The sequence below is a fragment of the Microplitis demolitor genome, chromosome 6, assembly GCF_026212275.2.
Source record: "Microplitis demolitor isolate Queensland-Clemson2020A chromosome 6, iyMicDemo2.1a, whole genome shotgun sequence".
In the NCBI taxonomy this organism is placed as follows: Eukaryota; Metazoa; Arthropoda; class Insecta; order Hymenoptera; family Braconidae; genus Microplitis; species Microplitis demolitor.
Genome location: NC_068550.1, coordinates 531,829 through 556,036, shown reverse-complemented (window position 1 = coordinate 556,036; position 24,208 = coordinate 531,829). Strand labels below are relative to the sequence as shown.

The 24,208-nt window shown below is 37.1% G+C and overlaps 4 protein-coding genes across 5 annotated transcripts in view; 3 read left to right on the top strand and 1 right to left on the bottom strand.

Moving 5' to 3' along the window:
- Positions 1 to 11,585, top strand: part of LOC103572770 (cadherin-related tumor suppressor) — a 59,774-nt gene extending 48,189 nt beyond the window's left edge. Inside the window, exons 6-10 of the mRNA XM_008551541.2 lie at positions 2,681 to 2,861; positions 2,969 to 6,557; positions 6,631 to 6,910; positions 7,605 to 7,886; positions 7,948 to 11,585. Of these exons, the coding sequence (XP_008549763.1) occupies positions 2,681 to 2,861; positions 2,969 to 6,557; positions 6,631 to 6,910; positions 7,605 to 7,886; positions 7,948 to 11,570 (7,955 nt within the window). The 3' untranslated portion in view covers positions 11,571 to 11,585. The remainder of the gene's footprint in view (positions 1 to 2,680; positions 2,862 to 2,968; positions 6,558 to 6,630; positions 6,911 to 7,604; positions 7,887 to 7,947) is intronic.
- A 1,191-nt stretch (positions 11,586 to 12,776) lies between these two features.
- On the bottom strand, positions 12,777 to 13,985 carry LOC103572771 (uncharacterized protein C1orf198 homolog). Its single transcript, XM_008551542.2, has 2 exons — positions 13,548 to 13,985; positions 12,777 to 13,482 (listed from the first exon to the last, which is right to left on the bottom strand). The coding sequence occupies exons 1-2, from the start codon at positions 13,839 to 13,841 to the stop codon at positions 12,853 to 12,855; spliced, it is 924 nt and encodes a 307-aa protein (XP_008549764.1). The 5' UTR covers positions 13,842 to 13,985; the 3' UTR covers positions 12,777 to 12,852.
- Positions 13,986 to 14,337: 352 nt separating this feature from the next.
- On the top strand, positions 14,338 to 15,221 carry LOC103572772 (uncharacterized protein KIAA1143 homolog). Its single transcript, XM_008551543.3, has 3 exons — positions 14,338 to 14,574; positions 14,802 to 14,934; positions 15,012 to 15,221. The coding sequence occupies exons 1-3, from the start codon at positions 14,464 to 14,466 to the stop codon at positions 15,164 to 15,166; spliced, it is 399 nt and encodes a 132-aa protein (XP_008549765.1). The 5' UTR covers positions 14,338 to 14,463; the 3' UTR covers positions 15,167 to 15,221.
- Positions 15,222 to 15,531: 310 nt separating this feature from the next.
- LOC103572773 (uncharacterized) lies at positions 15,532 to 24,091 on the top strand. Of its 2 annotated transcripts, XM_008551545.3 has the most exons (9): positions 15,532 to 15,707; positions 17,704 to 17,851; positions 18,077 to 18,158; positions 18,369 to 21,032; positions 21,123 to 21,211; positions 21,419 to 21,589; positions 21,683 to 21,805; positions 21,889 to 21,993; positions 22,060 to 24,091. In XM_008551545.3, the coding sequence occupies exons 3-9, from the start codon at positions 18,095 to 18,097 to the stop codon at positions 22,372 to 22,374; spliced, it is 3,531 nt and encodes a 1,176-aa protein (XP_008549767.1). In that variant the 5' UTR covers positions 15,532 to 15,707; positions 17,704 to 17,851; positions 18,077 to 18,094; the 3' UTR covers positions 22,375 to 24,091. The 2 variants fall into 2 exon arrangements, with proteins under 2 accessions (XP_008549767.1, XP_008549766.1); XM_008551544.3 differs by lacking the exon at positions 17,704 to 17,851.
- Positions 24,092 to 24,208: the final 117 nt, after the last annotated feature.

Below are 24,208 nucleotides of genomic sequence, written 5' to 3'. Positions count from 1 at the left end.
TCAGTTAAAACACTACAAATCGTCGGTCACTTTTCAACCGTGATCCTCCTCAGGGGAGGTACACTGAAATATTTATATTAACCCGAGATATATATTATTTTTATTTTATCTCGCTGGTTATTTTGTTATTCTTTCCCAACACACAACTCAACTGTGTTCTCCTTTACATTCAGTGAATGCATCATCAACTCTACATAACGAACCCAAGGAAGACCAAGAGGCGCAAGAGGTGAAGGAGGAAAAGGAAAAGAAGAAAGTATGCCCGAGGAATATAATAACACGCAGAACAGCTGACAATGTGATGTGGCCTCAGTGCTCTTGCTGAAATTACTGTCGTTAATAACTCGGTTTTATTTTTAATCGCTTACGAGAGTCCAGAGCAAGAATAAAGTTCACAGTATTACCGTTCCTACGTAATAATGCACTCGCGAAACAAAGAATTAAATTATTAATAATGAATAATAAAAATAAACATGAGAAAGATTTTAAAATAAAGAAATAAAAAATGTCTCTTGGTTTTATTACTACTTGAGAATTGCTGATGAAAATGTACAATACAGTCTAGATAGTCTGGATAGGAGACAAGTGAACGGATAACCTCCCATAGCGTCGAGGTCATCTTAAAACCCAACAGACCGTGTCAACTGGAGATTAATAAATTATTATTAATACCTCTCACTATTGAATTGCTTTGATTATACCAGGATTTAAACATCAATCCCTCTTTTATGTCCATTACATTATTACGTGACGTTTTCTAAATAAAAAACATAAACCTCGTTTGAACTTGCCGCCAGTGAATTAAAACCGTCCCTGCCATTACTGACGCTAACCTCAAATATTTATACTCCTCTACCAGCAACATTTATTCGTCTAAAAAAATGGTTTAACTTGCGCGCACTTCCGTGTTACAACAAACCAAGCTTTTTACGCTTTTATTTACTGTTAAAAAACATTCTGCATAATAAATATCATCACTTTATTACCAACACTTGCTCGCAAAACGAGACCCAGGCGCCAAAGCACCTGCGCTTACATACATATATGTTCATATACATATATAGGTAGCTATGCCAACGAAGAAATAAATGCTACGCCGATAAATCATCAAGGGAGCTAAAAAATCCAGCTTATATTTGACTTTATTAAAAAAAATATTAAATAAATAACAATACCGGGCATAAATAAAAGTATATATCTTACTAATAAATATATATACATATAGGTACTTGGGTACATATATTTTTTTAATTTCCCATGACAAGTGCAGCGCTTATAACTGCTGCATAGCACTGCTAACTTATGGCGTATTTACGAAACGATTTTATAAATAGCCCGGGGTGTGTGTTGTACACGTTGTGTAACACACACGACACACACCAGACACCAGTTACAAGTGTTTCTGAAGTTTAAATTTCTTTACCCTCACCTCATTTCTCTTTATTATTTCCCGTAGTCATGCTTTCTGTTAATTTTTATAATTTTTTTTTTTTTCGCATTATACATTACTTATCAATGTATATTATTCGTATATATATATAATTTTTTTTTATTCATACCAAGCGATTTTATTCGACGATTACGGCGACTTTGATGCTTTCGAAATCGCTCCAAGGAGCCATGGGTAATGGCGGTTGGATCTTACAGAGCGTGGTATCGAGGGCTTGAGGGCACGAAACAAGACCAAGAATACAAGATTGTATGATGAAGAAAGAGAACTTCCTCCCTTGACTGCCACCATCATCAAAAACCCACCTTCACCTCCACCTCCACCTCCACCTTCTCATCGTCTTCTTTAAGGTTTCTTCTCAGCTCAGAGCTCAAAGACGTCGACTGGGCAGGGGCAGGGGCAGGGGAGAGGGAGAGCAAGAGCAAGAGGGAGAAAAAGCATGACCACGGTTTTAATTTATTGAACCTTTGTTAATTTGAATATTATGATTTATAGTATTGTTACGACTACGGTCGCCCTCGTTGGTTGCACTGGTGATTCGAGGGTATCGCGTCGGCTGAAAAAGCTCCTCAAAGCTTGCTGCGGCCTTCAATCCCAGACTCTATTAAAATATTCCCTCATACTGGGCTTCCTCAGTAAGTAACCAAGTGCCAAGCCAGGATTCTTCAGTGCGACAAAAATAATACGCAGGAGCTTCTTCAGAGCCTAGAAAGACTTGACCTTCAGCGCTATCGCGCGTCTTTCTTAGCAGCTCCCCGTTGAGTTTGAGCCATTGAATCTACCGCGCGTGGCCATGGTGGTCGTTGAAGATTAATCGCAGATGAATTTGTCATACTCATACATCCATACACACACCATTACTTATGAATATTTGAAAAAAAAAAAAAAAAAAATACATTCACACACAAATTTATTGTGTATATCTATATGTACATAACATAAAACTTGTTATATAAAGCCTGGTAAGATCTTAACGAATGAGCATATCCCCAAGGGTTTTTTCATGAGCTTGAATGCTTACCACAATCCTTATACGATCCTCCTTGGCCTCGTCCTTGGGTGTGCAGAAATATGACATATGATCAGTATGTGCCCACACCCCCGTCTGCTTTATCCTCACGCAGAGTCCGAGTCTCTTTAAGTCGCTTATGTTATTTATAAAAATTACAAACAAAATATTCCGCCTCTCTCGCTATTATGATAAATAAAATAAATAATTAATTGTTGCAGGATCGCCGCCATTGACTGGCTCAGGTGTGCTAAAAGTTATAGTACTTGATGTTAATGATCATAGTCCAGAGTTTTCAAGACCAGATTACAAAGCTACCGTTACGGAAAATAATCCTCCTGGTACTTGGGTCGCAAAGCCTACGGCTACGGATAAAGATGAAGGATTAAATGCCAAGATTAGGTATGTATCTCCTTTAAATATCGTTTTAAAGCAACATCAATAAATATCATAATTCTATTAAATTATATCCATGATAATATTATTATTTATTATTATTATCATTACAGATACAGTCTGCTTGGTGAGAAAACTGAACGTTTTTCAGTAAATCCAGATACGGGAGAAATAGTTACTTTGGTATCACTCGACCGTGAGCAAATGGCAGTTTACCATCTGACTCTAATAGCCCAGGATTCAAGTCCGACAGAACCAAGAGCCGCGGCCGTTAATTTAACGATATACGTCGTTGATGTTAATGACAACGCGCCACATTTTTCTAGTCCACGTTACACAGCTTACGTTCCGGATTCCACGAAACCTGGTGATTTTGTATTTGGTGCTAAAGCTATTGATGACGACGACGGCGATAATTCAAGAATTGTTTACCATCTTCAGGGTGAAGATGCCCATCGGTTCGTTATTGATACTTCTAATGGGGTAATTCGCGCCGCGGAAGATCTGTCAAACTCAAAAACTACTTACCAGTTGCAAATACGCGCGTCTGATTGCGGACAAGAGTCTCAGAGTGTAACTGCTGATTTGGTGATTCACTTGTGGGAGCGCCAACTGTTTCCCAGTTTCAGGCCTTCTATAAATACTAGGTTCACGTTGACCGAAGACATGCCCGAAGGACGTATCATCACGACTTTGAGTGCCACGACACCAAAAGTTGGAGCTGCGAGTAACCTAGTGTTCGCGATGGCCGGTGGTAATGTCGGAGATGCTTTGAGAATTGATTCGGCGACTGGTGATGTTTTAGTCGCCGCGGGTTTCGATTACGAAACGGCCCCGACTTATGAAGCCTGGGTCGAAGTCAGAGACTCAGACGATCCACCACTGAGGTCAGTTGTGCAATTGCTGATAAATGTCACTGATGCCAATGACAATCCACCAATTATGGAAGCCGTTATTTACAATGCTACTGTACTAGAAGAAGAATATCCGCCTCTCTATGTCACTAAAATTACTGCCAAAGATTTAGACTCTGCGGAAAATGGCCAAGTGACTTATTATCTGGTCAATGATTACGATGAGTCATTTATTATTGACGAAAACACCGGAGAAATAAGTACAAATGCTAAATTAGATCGTGAAGAAATAAACTCCTATGAACTGATAATAGAAGCTAGGGATCAAGGTGAACCGAGATTGTCGGGCACAGCGACAGTTATTGTGAGCGTACTCGATAAAAATGATAACCCGCCACGTTTTACCCGTTTGTTCAGTGTTAATGTTACAGAAAATGCTGAAATTGGTGGTTTTGTAATAAGAATAACCAGCAGTGATCAAGACATCGGTAAAAATGCTAATGTTACTTATACATTTACGGAAAATCCTGGTGGTAAATTTACAATAGATCCTATTACTGGTATCGTTGAGGTTGTCGGTACTCTAGACCGTGAAGAACAGGATGAATATCTACTGAAAGTGGGCGCTGCAGATGGAGCGTGGGTTGCCGAGACAACTTTGACAATAACAATACAAGATCAAAATGACAATGCCCCGGAATTTGCCGAAGAAACTTATCACTTTCACTTTCCCGAGCTCCAGAGACGTCTGGCGCACGTGGGCCAGGTCGCGGCAACAGATCGAGATAAACAGGGCCCTAATTCAGTTATTTCTTACAGTCTACTCCACCCATCTGATTTGTTCAGCGTTGATCCAGCCACTGGTGATATATTTAGCAAGAGAACACTTCGCTACAAGCACACACATCGTCCATCTTCTCCCGAAAATCTTTACTCACTGACAGTTGTCGCCACAGACAACGGAAAGCCTCCATTGTCATCTCGCACGGTCGTTTATGTAAGTGTGGTGGACGCGAACAACAACGTGCCTAAATTTGAGCAACGCACTTACTTGTCACCAGTCCCCGAAGCTTATGGAGTCGGCAAACGAGTTGTTAAATTAACAGCACGTGATGACGCAGACTTTGGCGTAAATGCTGAAATAGAATACACAGTAGCCGGTGGTAACTCATCAGATTACTTCGGCATCGAAGCCAAAACCGGCTGGATATATGTTACCAAGAGCATCAAAGACATACCCGTTGGCACGACATTTTTGTTGGCAGTCCGTGCAACTGATAGAGGCGTTCCACCCCAAAAAGATCAAGTGTCATTGATGCTAGTGGTGACAGGTGAGAATCGACGTGCTCCGACATTCGCAGCTGTGTCTTATCAAGTTCTGGTACCGGAGAATGAGCCAGTCAACACGACAATTTTGTCAGTTATCGCCGTGGATGGCGACGACGGACCCAACGGTATGATTCGCTACAAAATATCCGAAAGTGAACGTCGTGTGTTTTCAATCCATCCCACCACTGGAGCAATCACCATTTTGGAAGCTCTGGACTACGATACTGTTAAACAGTACAGACTGAATATAACTGCGACGGATTTGGGCTTCGAACCCAAACAAGCTGTTGCCACTCTGACTATCAATGTCTCTGACATCAACGACAATCCCCCTACCTTCAACCAAAGCATCTACGAAGCTTATCTTCCCGAGAATTCACGGCCCAATAGCTTTGTCTACAAAGTAATTGCTCGTGATATCGATTCCCCCAAGTACGCGGTGATTCAGTACCGAATAATTGGTGGCAGTGGCAAAGAACACTTCCAAATTCAACAAGACTCTGGTGTTATTACTTCGCGCATTACTTTTGACTACGAAGAAACCAACAAATACACTCTGGAAATTGTAGCAGCAAATCCTGATTCAAATCCCCAGATGGTCGGGTTCACAACAGTGATGGTTCACATCACTGGGGTCAATGAATTTTATCCCAAGTTTATTCAACCAGTTTTCCTGCTAGATGTATCCGAGAGTGCAGAAGTCGGCACTTCTGTTGGTTTGGTGCAGGCGACTGACCAAGATGCCGGTGATGACGGACGTGTTTATTATCTGTTTGTCGGATCGTCCAATGATCGTGGGTTCTCGATTGGCTCTGAGACGGGTATCATCAGCGTATCGCGTCATTTAGATCGCGAAACACAGAATCGAGCTGTCCTTACAGTTATGGCTAAAAACGCTGGGGGGATACGCGGTAATGATACTGACGAGGCACAAGTTATTATATCAATACAGGACGGAAATGACCCGCCAGAGTTTTTGCAAACGACATACGAGTCTACAGTATCCGAAGGAGCTGTCCAAGGAACGAGAATACTAACAGTCAGGGCTATTGATAAAGACGTGAGACCACAGAATAATCAATTTTCGTACTCGATAATCGGTGGCAATGTTGGACAAACTTTCAAAGTTGATCCACAGTCTGGAGATGTCGAGACCGCTAAATTACTGGACCGCGAATCTATTGCCACATATCAATTGATCATTGGTGCGATTGACACCGGATCGCCACCGCAAACCGGAACCGCAACAGTGCGTATTGATCTGCTGGATGTCAATGACAATGGTCCGGTGTTTGACCCGCCAGAAATCGTTGGATACGTTAATGAAAACGAACCTGCGGGCACTAGCATAATGACGCTGACTGCGATGGATCCAGATCTGCCGCCCAATGGCGCGCCATTCACTTATCGGCTGATCGGAGGAAGACAAGCTGACGTCGTTATTCTCGACAAACATTCGGGTGTCTTGAGGACTACCAGAAGTCTTGATCGTGAAGTTATGCCTCAGCTTGATCTATTGGTATGTATAAAATTAATTAATCTCAGTAATAATTATTATAATTATTGAACTAATTGGACATTAATGATTTCAGATCGAAGTTGAAGACTCGGGAGTCCCGAAAATGAAGAGTGAGCACACAGTGACCGTGATAGTATTAGACGAAAATGACAGTCCATCAACACCACGGTCAGTCCACATTATCGTGCATTCATTCAATGGCAAAACACCCATGGGAAAAATAGCGGATGTCCATCCAAATGATCCTGATACCACCGGCGACTACACATGCAAAATACTTCAGGGCTCGAATCCTGCTGGTGTACTCACCGTCCCGATCGCTTGCGATTTACATACCAGCAAAATTACCCCCGGTACGTGCTCGAAAGTTCATAAATTAGTGCCCGGGTTCCAATTCGCGAGAACCCACTCTACGGGCAAGACGAGGACACGCGATACACTGAATATGGGATAATAAAAAAATAAATATATAAGACGCTGGGAAAGGGTGAGGGAGAGAGAGAGAGAGAGAGAAAAAGATATATATATGAATCAAGGGAAAATGAAAGAGTGAAAGAGTGAGATAATATTTTTTAAGTGAGATAGATACAGAACACTTGGATGCATCTGAATAATTCATGGATGAAAGGGAGGGCAAGAGGTAGAAGAGAATCGGGCAAAAAATATAAATAATAAAAATAAAAAAAGAAATATAAAAAAGGATACGAAATAAAGCCGAGTGAGAAAAAGGGAAAGGTAGAGAAATATATATATGTATATATAAATATATATATATGTATACGCGTTAATACGAACCGGTAACAATATCGTTATACCAAAAGATCGTTCTCGTCATCGCGATAACGAGAGTCAAGTAAAAGAACATCAGTATTCATGCTATCGACTTTTTTTTCGAGATATTAATCATACTTATCAATGTTTATTTTTTATTATTTATAATGCTCGATACTTAATATTTAGTAGTTTATTTTTCATTTTTTTTTGTATTTTTTTTTTTTTTACATAAAATGTTTAATAAATGTTAATACTTAAATTATTTAATCATAGGTTTGGGTTATTCGCTGAGCATCTCCGGCAGAGACGGACGACATCCAGATGTCGTGTCCAAGGTCACCGTTGAATTCCTCGTCTTCTCCAATGCTACGGTTGAAAACAGCGTTACCTTACAAATTAACAGACTCACTGCTGCGGAATTTCTTGCCAAGTACTACCGGCCATTACTGGACATGCTGCAGGATGACGTTGATACCGGGGACACTTTTACAATATTCAGCATTGGGGAGAGCGACGGCAATTTGGATATTTACTTGGCTATGGAAACACCTAAAGGTAATTTTCATTTTTTTTTTTTTATACTTTTATTTTTACTAATCAGTTATTTTTTCTTTAGGATTTAAAGCTAAGACGGAAGTTATCGACATGCTGACACGTAAGCGTGAAAAAATCCAAGACATTTTGAACGGCAGTGGAGTAACAATAAATTATTCCCCATGCCGGCACATGGCTTGCGACAATGGGGGCAGTTGCAGTGACCAATTGGTCGTGTATGACGACGCCAGGATCACAAACAGCCAAAGTCTTATTCTGACCTCGCCGCGAGTCGTACACGAGATGATATGTCGTTGCCGCGAAGGATTCACTGGAGCGCGTTGTGAGAGACGACAGGATCCATGTTCACCGAATCCTTGTCTGGAGAGAGGACAATGCAGACGCGTAGGTTACGATTTTATGTGCTCTTGTCCATCGAATCGCGAGGGTAAACTCTGCGAGCTAGAACGCGGGGATGCTTGTGCCAGTAACCCTTGCAGAAATGGAGGCTCCTGTAAAGTATCACCAGACGGTTCGAGTTTCTTTTGCTTGTGTCGTGCTGGGTATCGTGGCAATCACTGCGAGGCAGTCACTGACTCCTGCAGACCCAATCCTTGTCTCCATGGAGGACTTTGTGTTGGACAGAAGCCTGGTTACCGTTGCAGCTGTCCTGAAGGCCACTATGGAAGGCACTGCGAGCGTGCGACTTACGGATTTGATGAATTGTCTTACATGAGTTTCCCAGCTCTAGATTCGACGACCAATGACATCACAGTTGTCTTCGCTACCACCAAACCAGACGCACTGCTGCTTTATAATTACGGGCCGCAGAGTGGAGGTCGCTCTGACTTTATCATCTTAGAACTAATCAACGGACGCATCGCTTTCTCTTACGGTGGAGCCAGAAGTGCCATCACTCTGGTTAAAGTTGAAGCAGGCAATCGGTTGGATGACGGGCAGTGGCGTAAAGTAACGGCTACGAGAAATGGACGCGTGGTATCACTCAGTGTATCAAATTGTCGTGAGCATGGAGACGTTTGCGATGAATGTAAACCTGGAGACGGTTCATGTTACGCTGATGATATAGGGCCAACTGGTACATTGAATTTCAACAACAACCCACTGATGTTAGGAGGTCTGGCATCTGCTGATCCTGTTCTTGAGCGTCCAGGACAAGTCCACTCTGACGATCTAGTCGGCTGTGTCCACTCGATCTCCATCAATGGACGTGCACTGAATCTAACCAGTCCATTGGCGTCTCGCGGTATCAAAAATACTTGTCCGCGCCCTGAGAATGGCGTCTGTGAAGATTCCCAGTCCGTTTGTGGTTCTAATGACAAGTGTTACGACAAGTGGCACCAAGCATTCTGTCAATGCGACTCGCTGACCGCTCCCAACTGTCGCGGAGCTTTAGAACCAGTTAATTTAAGCGACGGTGGCTACGTCGAGTTCAAGGTATCGGAAAAACACAAGCGGATGCAGTTACTGGAATATTTGTACGGAGGAACGACATCTTGGTCCCGGAATAAAGTAACACGTCGAGCTACCAAAGAAGAAACAAGTAATTTGATTTCTCTAGGAGTTGCGCCGCCCAAGAAAATTAGTCTGATGTTCCGTACGATAAAAACCGACGGTATTTTAATTTACGCGGCAACAAATAAACATTACACGTCAATTGAACTGAAGAATGGACAGTTGTCTTACACTTCGCTGCTAGGATCGGCTGTAAATATGACTGGAGCTGTTGATGGAGGTCTGGCTGATGGTCATTGGCACAATTTAACCATATTCGCTCACTCACGAGGCTTGCAAGTGCTTATAGACGGACAGCTGACCGGAGATGAGTTGGATTCAGCCGGAGTTCACGACTTTTTAGATCCCTATCTCACTGTGCTGTTTGTCGGCGGCGTACGTCGTGATCTCTATTACCACGATAGTTATCCAGTTACTTTCGAAGGCTGCATAGCTAATTTTACCATCAACAATGAGCTCCAGCCGTTCAATGGCTCGGGTTCAATTTTCAAAGACGTTATGTATCACGGCAAAGTATCTCGCGGTTGTCGCGGGCCCATCGGCATCAGCGCTGCAGCAACAGCAGATCCACTGAGCATTGGGATCACTTTAGTAATAGTTTTCTTCGTCACGCTGCTCGTGGCGATTCTCGTGAGCTTCGTGGTCTTCCGTCTGAGACGACAGAGCAAAGAAAAAGCGCCTTCGGTAGTAAATAAAAACACAAATGCAATAATGACTGGTAATTCTCTAGTAGGATCAGGTAATGACGGGCTTATGTCACGTCATGAAAATACTTATATATCAGATACATCAGATCTAAGGGGAGTTGGGCACATGGGCCCGGAGTTGATATCAAAGAAGTTCAAAGAGCGCGAGTTGAACAATACAGAGCACCAGAGACCTCAGCGACCTGATATCATTGAACGGGAAGTGACCAAAAGCCCAATGATTCGCGATGAACATCCGCCAATGCCACCGCCGACCCAGAGTTCGCTACATTCGCACGAACACAACCCCGAGCCAGACATGCCCGAGCACTATGACCTGGAGAACGCGAGTTCGATAGCTCCGAGTGATATTGACATAGTTTATCACTACAAAGGGTACAGAGACGGGATGAGGAAGTACAAAGCAACACCACCACCAATAGGAGGCTACGGGAACCATCACAAGCATACAGGAACTCCACATCGACATGCTGGAGCTTTTCCACCTCGTGCTATGCCGCCTCCTAGTGTAGGACAACCAACCACTACTCCAAAACTCCTGCAGAGCACTCCGCTAGCCAGGCTATCACCCAGCAGTGAGTTGTCTGCCCAGCAACCGAGGATCTTGACGTTGCATGACATCAGCGGCAAACCGCTTCAATCGGCGCTGCTCGCGACGACTTCTTCGTCTGGTGGAGTTGGTAAAGACGCGCTCAACTCCAACAGTGAGCGCAGTCTGAATTCTCCGATAATGAGCCAACTGTCTGGCTCAACAGCTAGTCGGAAAGTACCACAGTCAACCAATGACACCAGCAACAACGTCGCAACTGGACCCATGGGTCTTACTGCCGAAGAAATCGAGCGACTGAACTCCCGACCTAGAACGTCGAGTCTCGTGTCAACATTGGACGCAGTAAGTTCTTCTAGTGAAGCCCGTGGACCCCCACCACCTCACGGTCCGCTTCATCTGCACCGGAGACACACTCCGCCGACCGAAAGACTAGAAAGACGAAACTCTTCGACCACCGACGAAAGTGGCAACGACAGCTTCACTTGCTCCGAGATCGAGTACGACAACAACTCCCTAGTCGGCGACAAACGCTCAGACAATCTGTACAGCAAACCCGAGGACGACGCGCAAGTGCCCACAAGAACTGATGGGTCACCTCAGTCGACGAAACCACCTCTGCCGCCAAACGTCAGCTACGACGGGTTCGACAGCTCCTTCAGAGGGTCTCTGAGCACTTTGGTAGCCTCAGATGACGATCTCTCCACCCACATGGGCAGCCTGTACCGACCCACCAACAATGGTTCTCCCTCGACCAACACCGCGCTCAGCTGGGACTACTTGCTGAACTGGGGACCGAATTTTGAGAGTCTCGTCGGAGTTTTTATCGACATTGCCGAGTTACCGGACAGCAACCGGGTGCCCAACACGCTGAGGCTGCCCGCTAGTATTCCTAAACCTTCTGAAGAATACGTTTGATGACCAGACTAATTTAAAAAATTACATAGTCTAGATGATGTGCCTTGCCATTAATTATTTTATGATAAATACTGTAAAAAATTTATATATATTAATACTATTAAGTGTCTTAAAGTGCTGTAGGTACCTAAGAATTAGCTTTAAGTTGGACATCTTGTATCAGGATGTCCTTGTGGTTTGTACAGTCCATAGCAAACTTATTTTGTCTATTAATTATTGCCGGATGGTGGACGCGTTGATATCCTCGGTAGATTGCGAGGCTTGTGCCATTGAAGCGTGCACACTTTATAACTAAATTACTCATTTATTATTATTATTATTATTATTAATATTATTGCTATTATTTTCCGATAATTACGAGCGATTGTACATAGTTTTTAAATACTGAGCCATGGAAAATAATATTTTATTGATTGTGAGACTGATTTATTTAACTTTATTGGCCATCGAGGATAAAGAGTCTCGTTTATTAAATTTTGTACATTGTCTTCTTAATAAACTATTTTATTATTTTTTATCTAAGTCGAATTTAAGATTGTAAATAAATAATTATTGTTTATGTAAATGATAAATGTATGAATGAATGTAAATCAATTAATTTGTAATAAAACTTTACAATTTAATTATAATTTTTGTGACAATTATTTATCTCAAGACCCCACTTTACTTATCATTGACTTGCAATAAAAATTAAAAATTTTTTAAGTAGCTTTATTTTATTACTGTGGTACAAAAATTAATTATTATTTAATATCAAAGTACCATTGGTTACACGCACTTATATTTCTATAAATTTATTATAAACAAGTGAAAAGTTATAATGGCATACATGTCATGGAAATAAACTCATTATGAAGAAATATTATTTTTTGTACTTCATAGACATGAGTTTTAGAGGAATACTTGTATTAAAAAATTATTATCAGTCTATTGTTATCTTTGGAGGTGTGTTCTAGAGACTTTAAAAGCTGTGAAAGTTTACTTCCGGTAAAAAGTAAATCATAAATGTCCATATATAATTATTTAAATCCAATTCAAAATTATTTTCAGACTTTACAACCAATCAAATTTTTAAAAAAGTTTACTACAATAAAAAATTGATAGTTCATTTTTTTTGTTTAAATAATTTATCATAAACTGTAGAACACACTCTAAATATTTAAAAAATTCATTAATACTATTTAATAATAAAATAAATTATGTAAGTTAATATTTTTGGTAAAAAAACATTCGCAAAATTGATTAAAAATATTTATAAAATTTGAGTACTTTAAAACTTAAATTACCAATTGTCTAAAAATTCAAATCCAGTCTTTGGTATCTCGTCATCTTGATTATTCTGTGAAAATTGGAAGCTATTATAAGAGCTGGGGGTTTCCAGCAGCGCCGTCGACTCGCTGGCATCAGACTTTGATCTATTGTTCAAATTAATATTCATTTGGTTCTTACTACCAGTACCATTACCATTGCCATTGCCATTATTTTTACCACTAGCGTTATTTTTTCCAATAACTACTTGTTTCTGCGGCACAAGACTCTCCAAGTCATCCTCAGGATGATTAATCTTCAGCAATGAAGTTTTATTGATAAGTTTTGTAAATATATTAGCAGTCGTGTCAATATTTGTACAGTTATTAAGTCTGTTGCAATCGACGTTGCTGTAAGCGCTGTCACTGAAGCTCTCCGACTGATAAAAGCTGACTTGAGTTGATGTCGGACTGTAGTCATTTGACGAACTGTCAAAACTGCTCTCATTTATTTTAATCGGGCTCAAAAAGTGCGGAGATTTATCAGCATAGTCAGATACTTTTGTTTTGGTAATCTCTGATGGCAACTCCAGCAAATGCAAATTCATCTGGGACTGAGTCATGAATGAAAATGGTCCCGAATGCTCATCTCTCCACTTCAAAGTCTTTAAATAAATGAACCAATTAATTTAATTAATTAAATAAATTACTGATAAAATTAATGACTTACAGATCCAGTTTCATCAATCACGAACTTCATACCAGTTTGAATCCGCAATTTCGGGTAGCAATCATAAATTTCTTTATTTTTATCACCGGGGACAATTGTCGTATACTTGAGAGCGATTTCTGGCTGGATAATTGTTTCGTCGATCGCTTGATTTTTTTCTTTCAGACTCAGGGTATTCCACAGACCCTCGTAGGCTTCCTTTGTTGCTTTCACATCATCCCCGATACGTTTTGCGAGAGGATTAAGATTGTAAAAATATTCATCAGCGATTGAATTCAATGCTTTTGTTGACATTGCGTTTATTTTATTTTATGTAATAGAAATTTTAAATTATTATCTAGCACCATTTAATGAGATCACTCGACTCTTTTCTTTAAAAATTAACTTAATGATTACAAATTATGGAAGTGTTTGACAGGAGTTATTTGTTTATTTTTTTTTTTTTTTACATTTTATCACCAAAGTTTATAAACACCTACCTTTGGAGAATTTTTCTTTGAAATGGGCAAAAGATGGCGCCATTTTTAAATTCTTAAATTATGGAACAAAAATTAAATCAAGACAGTGGATGAGTTTTATTAATAAAAATTAATAATTTAACAATTGTAAAATTATACTAAAAATATATTTTAGAGATATAGAAACTTAATTCAAATTGACAGCTAGAATAAGGAAGTTTATTTCCAAAATATATTTTATTTTCAATTGAATCTTTTAAATAATTTTATTGGCGGTAACGTCAAATGTCATTTAAAATTTTCCGCCATTTGTATTTTTTAACCTCAAAAAAAAAACATCAGCTGATAATTTAACACTTTTTATTTATCATTGTTAATTATTAATTATTTATAAAAAAAATTTATTGATTGTTTTATTGTTAATTAACATAAAATTTAATTACAATAATTTATTGGAGATGTCGAAAAAAAAACACAACATCGCTTACATAAAACCAGAGGAGCCGAAATTTATTCGTGAGTTAAAAGCTCAGATTGGGTTCAAAGAAGGTCCTGATATCAATACCAAGGTACTTATTTATTTATTTATTTTTATAATTACAATTAAAACAATCAAATCATTCATGTCTATTTTTTTTAAATATTCAAATAAAAATTAGTGACATCTAGAATGAATTTTAAAATTATTTATCTATTGTCTATTTAAAAACAATGAAAAAATTGATACTGTAATTGGAGCGATAAGTAATTTTTAAAATAATTAACTAAATAGAATTTAATTACTTGAATTTTACAGAGGCAAGAATTATCAGAAGGCGAAGATGAAGATTTTGATGACCATATTGAAGAGAAACCAACAGTAGTCGTATTAAATAATGGAGACTTGACAGCTGAAGAAGCTGATGCCTTTCAAAAGAAAAAAGACGATGGTAATTTCATTAAAATTAAATTAATTATAATATTAATTAATCTCCTGACAGAACTAATAATAATTTGAATATTACAGAGGAAGCAAACAAGCCAGCAGATTTAACAAAAAGGATAATATTCAACCGGAAATCAAAGGCATCAGAGCAAGATATAGATGAGCAGCCTCTTCCCAAAAAAAATAAAAAAAAAAAATCAAAAGTCGTCCTGTCCTTTAACGACGAAGACGAATAATCTTATCTAATCTATTTATAAATTACTAATGAATAAACTTGTACATATTTTTTTACATTAAAATAGTTTATCGATTTTTATTTTTATTTCCTTTTAAGAGGGGATTAAATGGAACAAATTTCTATAAACAATTATTAAATATCATTGGCTCATAACAAATAAAAATAATAATAACAATAATAATGATAAAATAAAATTAATCACGTGATTTCTGGGACAATAAAAGTCTAGAATAGAATCCAGTCCCTTATTTTTTATTTTATTTTTTTTCTATACATGTACATAATTTATTATTATTATTATTTAAGTATAAAATGTATACGTCATAAAATTAAAGATCACGTGATATATGAAATATATATGTATATGTCCGCCATCTTGGCAGTTTTTTCGACGATGGAGGTAAAGGAGGATGTGTGACGTCGTCGAGTCTCAAATAAACATAAAATATATATGTGATAATATTGTTATTTGTAACAATAAATATTAGAAGATAGTGTCCAAGTGTGATATTTAACAATAAACACAATCAATAATCTAGGTAATCGATAACAATTATTAAAATGTATTTTAAATAAGCGCGGCATGTTAGCTGTATGCAAGCGTGGTGTGTTAATTGTGTTGGTGATAATCATCATCATGGTAGTGGTGATCTTACTCTACATGTTAGCCCTAGCTCTCTCATCTAGCTTCATACTTATACATATATTTATTACTCCACACTTTCATATATATTTAAACCCACGTTATTCCAATAATTGTTTGTCTTTGTCCAGGTTTTAAATCGCGGTTGCTCTTTTTAACGCAGCTGTTCAACACCCGAAGCTTTTTAAGTCCTTGAGCACAAGCTTTTTAGGAAATGGCGGGATATATTTCATTATTAATATATATATTTTTATCTCATATATTTATTTCCGTTTGGAAGACACGTGCGTTTGATTGATTGCTCTTTCGTTCCTCTGCTCATTTAAATTTTTATTTTTTTCTCATGGATTCTGTTCATTTGTCTAGGATATTCGAGTTATTGTTAAACATGTCATTCCTGCAATTGCAGCATCGAATAACACAATATTATCAGGGCCGTCTCTATCATTAATTCAACATCAGCCCTTTTTGCTGATTGATTATCTAATTAATTAATTAATTAATTTTCAAGTTGATCAGTTGGCTCGGAAGATTTTTTTAAGCACCCAATTGCTGATTTATTCATGGACCCATTGGTCTTTTTACAATAATTTAGTTGAATGGTCAAAGACGGTCAGCAGACAAAAGATCTAGATAATGGAGAAAATTAAATTCAGTAGGGACGCTATCAGCAGACTGTACCTAGACAATGAAAGCAACCCTTGCGAATAATTTAGGGGATCTAAATCCTCCTTTGTAGAGTTTAATCACGGCCCTGATGTAGTTGGTTTCATTTTTAACGTTACTAACGTTCTAGCCGCCATCTGGCGTGTAAATTTTACTCATAAATTTTTTTTTTATCTATTAACAATTATTATTATTATTATTATTATGAATATAAATATATTGTTAAAAAAACCTTTGAGGAAGATGGAAACTTTGATCGCGTGATTCAAACTCGGGTCAGTGGCGCAATTTTTAAATAATTTAGTCCTTAAATTACACTTGCGCCTAAAAATTCTAAATCCTGATTTCAATAATCAGTAATTATATTTTTGTAAATTAATTTAAAAAATATTTTGATTGAAATTGAATTTAAAAGATTTCCCGCCAAATGTAAATAGCCTGTAATTTTGAAAGTGTTGCTTTTTATTGTTGGTTTAAATAAATATGTAGTTAATATATATCCTAGACAAAATCCTTTAAACATCAGCTCCAAGAGAAAGGTATCATTTCTTCTTGAATAGTAGGTCAGAGATATGAATGTACAAAAGAAACTAAAATAAAGTTAATTGAGACAATTTTTACTACAAAAATTAAAAAAAAAAAAATGTTAATTACATTTTAATTATAAATACTTTCTCTGAACGAGAGCCAGGACAAAAATAAAGTTATGATTAAAAAATAAAGTAGATTAGATGGTTTGAATATTTAAATAAAGTACCGCGTCTTGCAGGTGACTGACTGACTGACTGAGCCATGCGACGCTAACGTTACCTCGTCTCTCGATGTCTCTTCCCCGCGGACGCTCTCCGGCTCTCCTGCTCTCTCTCCCACTCTCTCAACATCTCCGAGCTCAACTGCTCAACATCTAACTCGTGTATTAGCACACACGCAGGAGAGTCACCTCTCGGCGTCTCCTGACTGACTCTTTTAAAGATCAACCACACGAAACTTTTTCCTTTTTATTTTGTTTAAACTTCCTGGATTTATTTAATTACTCCCGCGGGTGATCAAAAGCTTTTAAACGCCGTGTTGTGTCTGGATCTCATATCATACAATCTAAATACCAGAGTACCATCAGTATCGATAATTATCACCATCAATAATTAATTACTTGTTATTACTATTGTTATTAATTAATTAATTAATGATAATAATAATAATATAAGTAATTGTTTAATTACAACAAGTCTGGGAAAACATAAAAACCACAACCCCGCCATCGGGGTTACAGTGCCAGTTAATTTTTATTGGTTATGGGACGTTGAGGGAGCTCTACTCCAGAGTGCGGAATTCGTTGTGCGCCATTTTGAAAAATTTCCTTTTACTATTATTTCCGTACGTGATTTTATTTTATTATTTTTATTTTTATTTATTTATTATTTTTTATTTATTACAATAATCACTTCTATAAATTTATAACATATATTTATATATAAACAATAAGTATTTTTTAGGTTTGTGTTGTGTGATTGACAGTGGAATGACAGTTTTTTAAAAATAATTTTATTGGTATTGATAATTTACTAGGATTCAAATTAACAGAATTATTTTATATTTTAGGACATTTGAAGTGGTTCCATGGAAGGTACGCTGGAAGAACCAGTGGTCAAGGACCCGTCTTGTGACGATGATGTAGCTAAAGGTAATGGTTATTGTTGTTATTATTATTATTATTATTATTTATCTGCCTATAATTTACCCCATCAGGGTACGTGGCAGATGTTGATAATGATAAGTATATGCCAAAGGTCATAGGATCAATAATTAATTTATTAAAAATCTAAATTTGTGTTATGATTGATTGTTAGTATATATATGTATATATGTATGTATGTATAAATAATTATTTCAGATGGAGTTGTTCAAAATGGTATTAATGGCAACTATGATGACAATGAGAAGCATGACCACATTGACGACATGACATCAAACAAAATGGATGCTGATATGGCAGTAAATGATGATGATGATGATGATGGTGGTGATGGCGGTGGTGGTGGTGGTGGTCTAGTTGAGGATGAGGAAGAAGAAGACGAGCCGGATAATGATAATATTAATGACAGTGCTAACAAAGATTCGGATTCACATGGTGAGGCTGAGCCGGAGGTCGGGGAAGAAGAAGTTGTTGATCAGGATCAGGAAGAAGAGGAGGAGGAAGAGGAAGAAGCTGTGGGTCAAAAGAGTGGTGAAAGTGAAGTGAATGAAGATAACCAGGATGACAATGGAGATGATAATGGAGACGATAATGGTGACGATAATCAGGATGAAGAGAAAGAGTACGAAGCCATGGATGTTGACGCGCAGGATAACTCGGACGTTGAATGTCTTGATGAAGAGGGTGCTATGGATAATCACATGGAAGTTGACGTTGATCTTGATGCTGAAGCTGAAGTTGACGGCGTCGATGCTGAAAAACAGGCTGACGATCAGGATGATCATATACAAGACAGTGATGGTATTCAGGAAATTGATAACGTTCAGATTCTCGATGACGAGAATGAGGAAGACGACGATGTCAGAGCCGTTTCGGAGAGCAGCGACGTTCAGCAACTTAATGACAGTATTGTTTCTGTTTCAAGCACTGGATCAGATTTAAAAATTTGCGAGGAAAACGGCAGTATTGGTAGTCCGGACATTGAGGAAATAATAGACACCAGCAAAAGCAACGGTCCGAGTAAAAATAATTTGGAACGGACGCCGGTAAAGGAATCAAAACCTAAAAAGTCACGTAAACAAATTGATTTGAGTAACATCACACCGCGGCGCAGTTCACGCAATATAAAACGCACTAGTTATATCGAAAAAGAACCGGAGGAAGAGGTTGAGGTTGACGGTTCATCGGATATCGAAGAAATAAAACCCGAGGATCCGTTGGCGTGTCTCGACAGTAGTGTTAGTATTGGTATAAGTAGTAGTAGTGGTGGTAGTAGTAGTAATAATAATCATAATAAAGATAAAGAAAATTCAAAACTGAAGTCGCCTATTAAAACAAGTAAAACGACGATCGTTGTCAATGACACAAAACGTCTTGTTGAAATAGCCGCTGGTAGCAAATCGTCAAAGGGTGGCGGTAAAAAAGAACCAACGTTGGTTATCATCGATACTAATTCAATATTATCTGGACGTGGTGGGGTGCCCGTTGGTAGCAGTACCAGCAGTGGAGGTAATTCATCCCACAGTAAATCATCTCATCATCATCATCATCACTCATTAAATACCTCTGGTTTCTCTGTATTGCCGGTTAATTTAAGTGGTACACAGACAATGTATCCCAACATGCGTACCACAATAACTCCTGTTCCCATGACATCTAAAAACACTGGACATCCTAAAATACCCAGCAGTATAACCGCAGTACCGACGACAGTTACCTCTGTATCGGGATCTGGCTCTGGATCATCTGGCTCACAAATATTACCGACACTTACTGACGATATGTTTGTTGTCGAGGCCCCGTCCTTTATTGTACCCTATGTTTATGAGAAACCCCCGATAAAACCTCTCAAAGAATTTGTCACGAAACTGGAAAAGTGCATCGAGGAAGTAGAGCGAGATGAAAAAGCAGCAAAAGTCGCGGCAAAAAAAGATGGTAAAAAATCAGACAGAAATCGCGATTCATCATCTGAGTCGGGCAAATACGATGACAGCGACGACGGAGGTAGTGTTAAGAGTTTGTCCAGCAGAAAAGATAATCCGAGTGCGAGTGCTAGTGGAAGTGCTAATGACTCGATAGATATTACGGATATTAAACCATTTGATGATAAAAATAAAATGTTAACATACTTTGATTTACCTCTTGGTAAATTTTTCATGCAAATTGGGGTAAATCTTGTACAAGAATTTGTTCAAACAGATTTATTACGCACGCAAAAACGTAAACAGGGTAAAGGCAGCACATCTGCAGAAACACAAATGGCAATAAATTCATTGATTAAAAATTTAGAATTTAGTAAAGAAAATAATGAACCATTCCACTTAGATATGAAAAAGTGTGAGTTTTGTAATTTTAAAACCGAGTCGGCATTAGTTATGCAACATCACTTGGAGACACCTCATATGCGCAATTACGTGTATAAATGCAATTTTTGTCCACTGGAAGTGCGTAGTCCGCATGACATTCTCTTCCACATGGAAGCCGAGCACAACACGCGTGGAAGACTCGAACGCGGACCGGCATTCCACCAGTGTCCAAACTGCCCCTTCGAAGACAACCAGAAAGGAAAACTCACGCGGCATATCCTCGCCTGTGCAAAGAAGTTCAGGCCCGAGCGCAACCTCGAGCCCTCAACAGATTGGGAGCCACCGGCAAAGATACCCCGACTCAACCGCTCACGTCCTGTGGGCTCCCTCAACACAAACGCCGCCCTGGCAATGGCCATGGGTGCTAAAGGACAACCTCTGTTACCTAAATTACTACCTGCTCCAATCGCGGGTCGCGGACGAGGACGACCGCCCATGCAGCCCAGATACTCGGACCTCAAGTCGCTAAGACCTGGAAGTACATCTGTACGACAAGGTTTGTTTCAGTTTCGAAAGTTGTCCGAAATTATTTTTGTAAATTGTATAAATACTTTAACTTATAAATACTTTTAACATTTTTTTATAGACAATGTTACTGGAATGATGTATCGACCAACGTCATCAGGACTTTTAGTACCCACTTCTTATCAATTCGGTAGCAATCAAGTATTCCAGGTAAATATATTTGTAATTAAATTTTAATATTACGAAATAATTAAACAAAAAGACTTTAATATTTCGTAATGGTAAATTAAATTTAAAAATACTGATTAGCTTAAAATTGTGCAATATGACCCAGTTGTAAGGAATAAAGGAAAGAATAAAAAATAAAAAAATAGTAAGTAATAAAATATTGAAATAATTGTTTATGTTGTATTGCAGAACACGTCAACGTGTGTTAAAAATCCAGCGGCAAAATTGTTGAGTCAGCCGAGCATATCGATAACACCATTGCCACGTAGCACCCAAGCCCCCATTTCAAGCTCTGGATCACCGTCAAAACCTGGAAAAAGCACATTCGTTATTTGCGAAATTTGTGACGGTTATATCAAGGTATCAATCATCATCATCATCATCATCATCTTCACCAACATCACTCTACTATTTAATAAAAATACTTATCAATAAAATTTTTTTCTTATCCAGGACTTGGAACAACTGCGTAATCATATGCAATGGATTCATAAAGTTAAAATACATCCAAAGATGATTTACAATCGACCGCCATTGAACTGCCAAAAATGTCAATTTAGATTCTTTACGGATCAGGTGCGTTTTACTTTTGTTTTTTTGTCTTGTCACTAATTATTATTATTATTATAATTATTGATATCCATAATTTTATTTAACAGGGATTAGAAAGACATTTACTTGGATCTCATGGACTTGTTACATCAAGTATGCAAGAAGCTGCCAATAAGGGAAAAGATGCCGGACGTTGTCCAGCATGTGGCCGAGTAAATATATATTTATATTTAATTATTGAATTGACTTTATTGATTATAACTGTGTATTTTTTTTAGGTTTATCAATGGAAGCTACTCAATCACGTGGCACGAGACCACGGTATGACGTTAAAGCCCGCACATTTATCGTACAAATGTACAGTATGCACTGCGACATTTGGAATGTACAAGCAGTTCGAGAATCACGTATACTCAGCCCACAGTGTTGTCGCAAAGCGCGTTATGGACAAGAAGAACGCTCCTTCAACGCCATCATCAAGATCAAACGACTCGCTGCTTAAGCCATTGAAAATAAATGACGAAATAACAATAATACCACAGCCAGCAAAGACAACAAGATCGAGTAGTTCTTCACAGGGGCGAAGCAAATAACAATAATCAACCAACGTGATATGTGTACTTTGATTTTTATCTTTTTTTCTTAACTTTCGAGATATATATTTCGCGTAAGTTTTTAATGATACTCTCATTACTTTATATAAATAAATCTATATATATAAATAAATAAAATAAAATAAAATAATGAAAACAGAGATGGAGAAAAAATAAATCCAATACCGAACAAGACGGACAAAGTAATAAATTGTAATGCGCGTGCATTGAACAAGTTTTTAAATAATTTTACAAGAGAGTTATCCACTTGCGAAAGCTAATTAATTAATTACTATGAATTTTAATTAATTGATTAATTAATTAACAGACATATATTAGTTGACTGCGTAATTATTCCATCGAGTATACCGATCTATTTATTTAAGAATTTTTATTATTGTTATCGGACATGCATAAAATAATATTAATTATAATTATAATAATAATAATAATATTAATAATAATTATAAACAATAAATAAAATAGACTGTAAAAAAAAATAAACATTAAATGGGTGGCCTTCAGTAATAACATTTTGGTTAGTCCTGAAGACGCGTATTTCCCAGATTGCCTACGATTGTAGTTTAAAACAAAATAAAAAATTAAAAAAAAAAAAAACATGAAAAAAATAATAATAATAATAATTAAATTATAACGATTAGATTTCGATAACAATCACACACACACAGTATATTTGTGTTTAATGTCGTGTATATTTACGCTGAAAAAAAAATTATAGTATAGTCCTTTATATATATATATATAAATATATAAATATATTTTATGAGAAAGAGATTGGCTGACGTATGCGTTTGTGCTTCTGCCCGTGATCTCTGAAAAAAAAAAAAAAGTAACTTGATTTAAAGTAAAATCATTGATTTATTAACGTTTTCCCTTGTGGGAAATGAAAAACGGAGTAGATTTTCTCTTTTTTCTTTCAAAAAATTAAATAAATATTATAATTTAATAAATTTGTTTTTACTTCTGTTTTTAAAATAGAACCGCTGGCTAAGACAGCATATTAAAATAAATTATTAAATTTTTTTTAGACGTGTGTTAAGTAATTTATATATGGTATAAACGGTTGTCGTTATCATTACTATCATTACCATAAATTCATCATCATGGTTATCATCATCACTATCACTATCATTGTCACTGTCATTGTCATTGTCATAATTTATCAGCAGTCGTATTAATTTAGTGGGATAATTGGACAAACTGTACATTGTATCTGTCTATAAGATGGACGAATATTAATTAATTAATAAATATATAAATAACAGTCCACGATGCATTGTAATAATATATAACTAATAAGACAACTATTATTTTTGCCGACAGAATATTTTTATTTAAAAAAAAAAAAAAGTAAAAAATAAAGCTAATGTACATTAAAATAGGATTCTATATACGAAAAAAAATATATATCTGATAGGTCGCGTCACCAAATTTTCAGTGTATGAAGCACTTAAAATTTTAATTTAAAAAAAAACTATAAATATATAAAATTAATTGCTTATTTTAATTATTCGGCAAATTTATTTTCTTGTATAAACTCCAATAGGCTTACAATGTAATCATTATTGTAGATAGTCATTAAAGTGATTAAGGATTTTAAAATGTTAAGTTTCTTTAATGATAAAATTAACAAAAATATTAACGACTTGGTATATTTCGTTAATGATTTTTGTACAATTATTAGTAACACTAAATACAAATAAATAAATAAACAAGATAATTATTATCGACCGGTTAATTAACAATTATAATTAATAACGGTGGGTTTTTTTTAAATGCTTTTTAATTTTAAATATTTTATAATTAATATTAT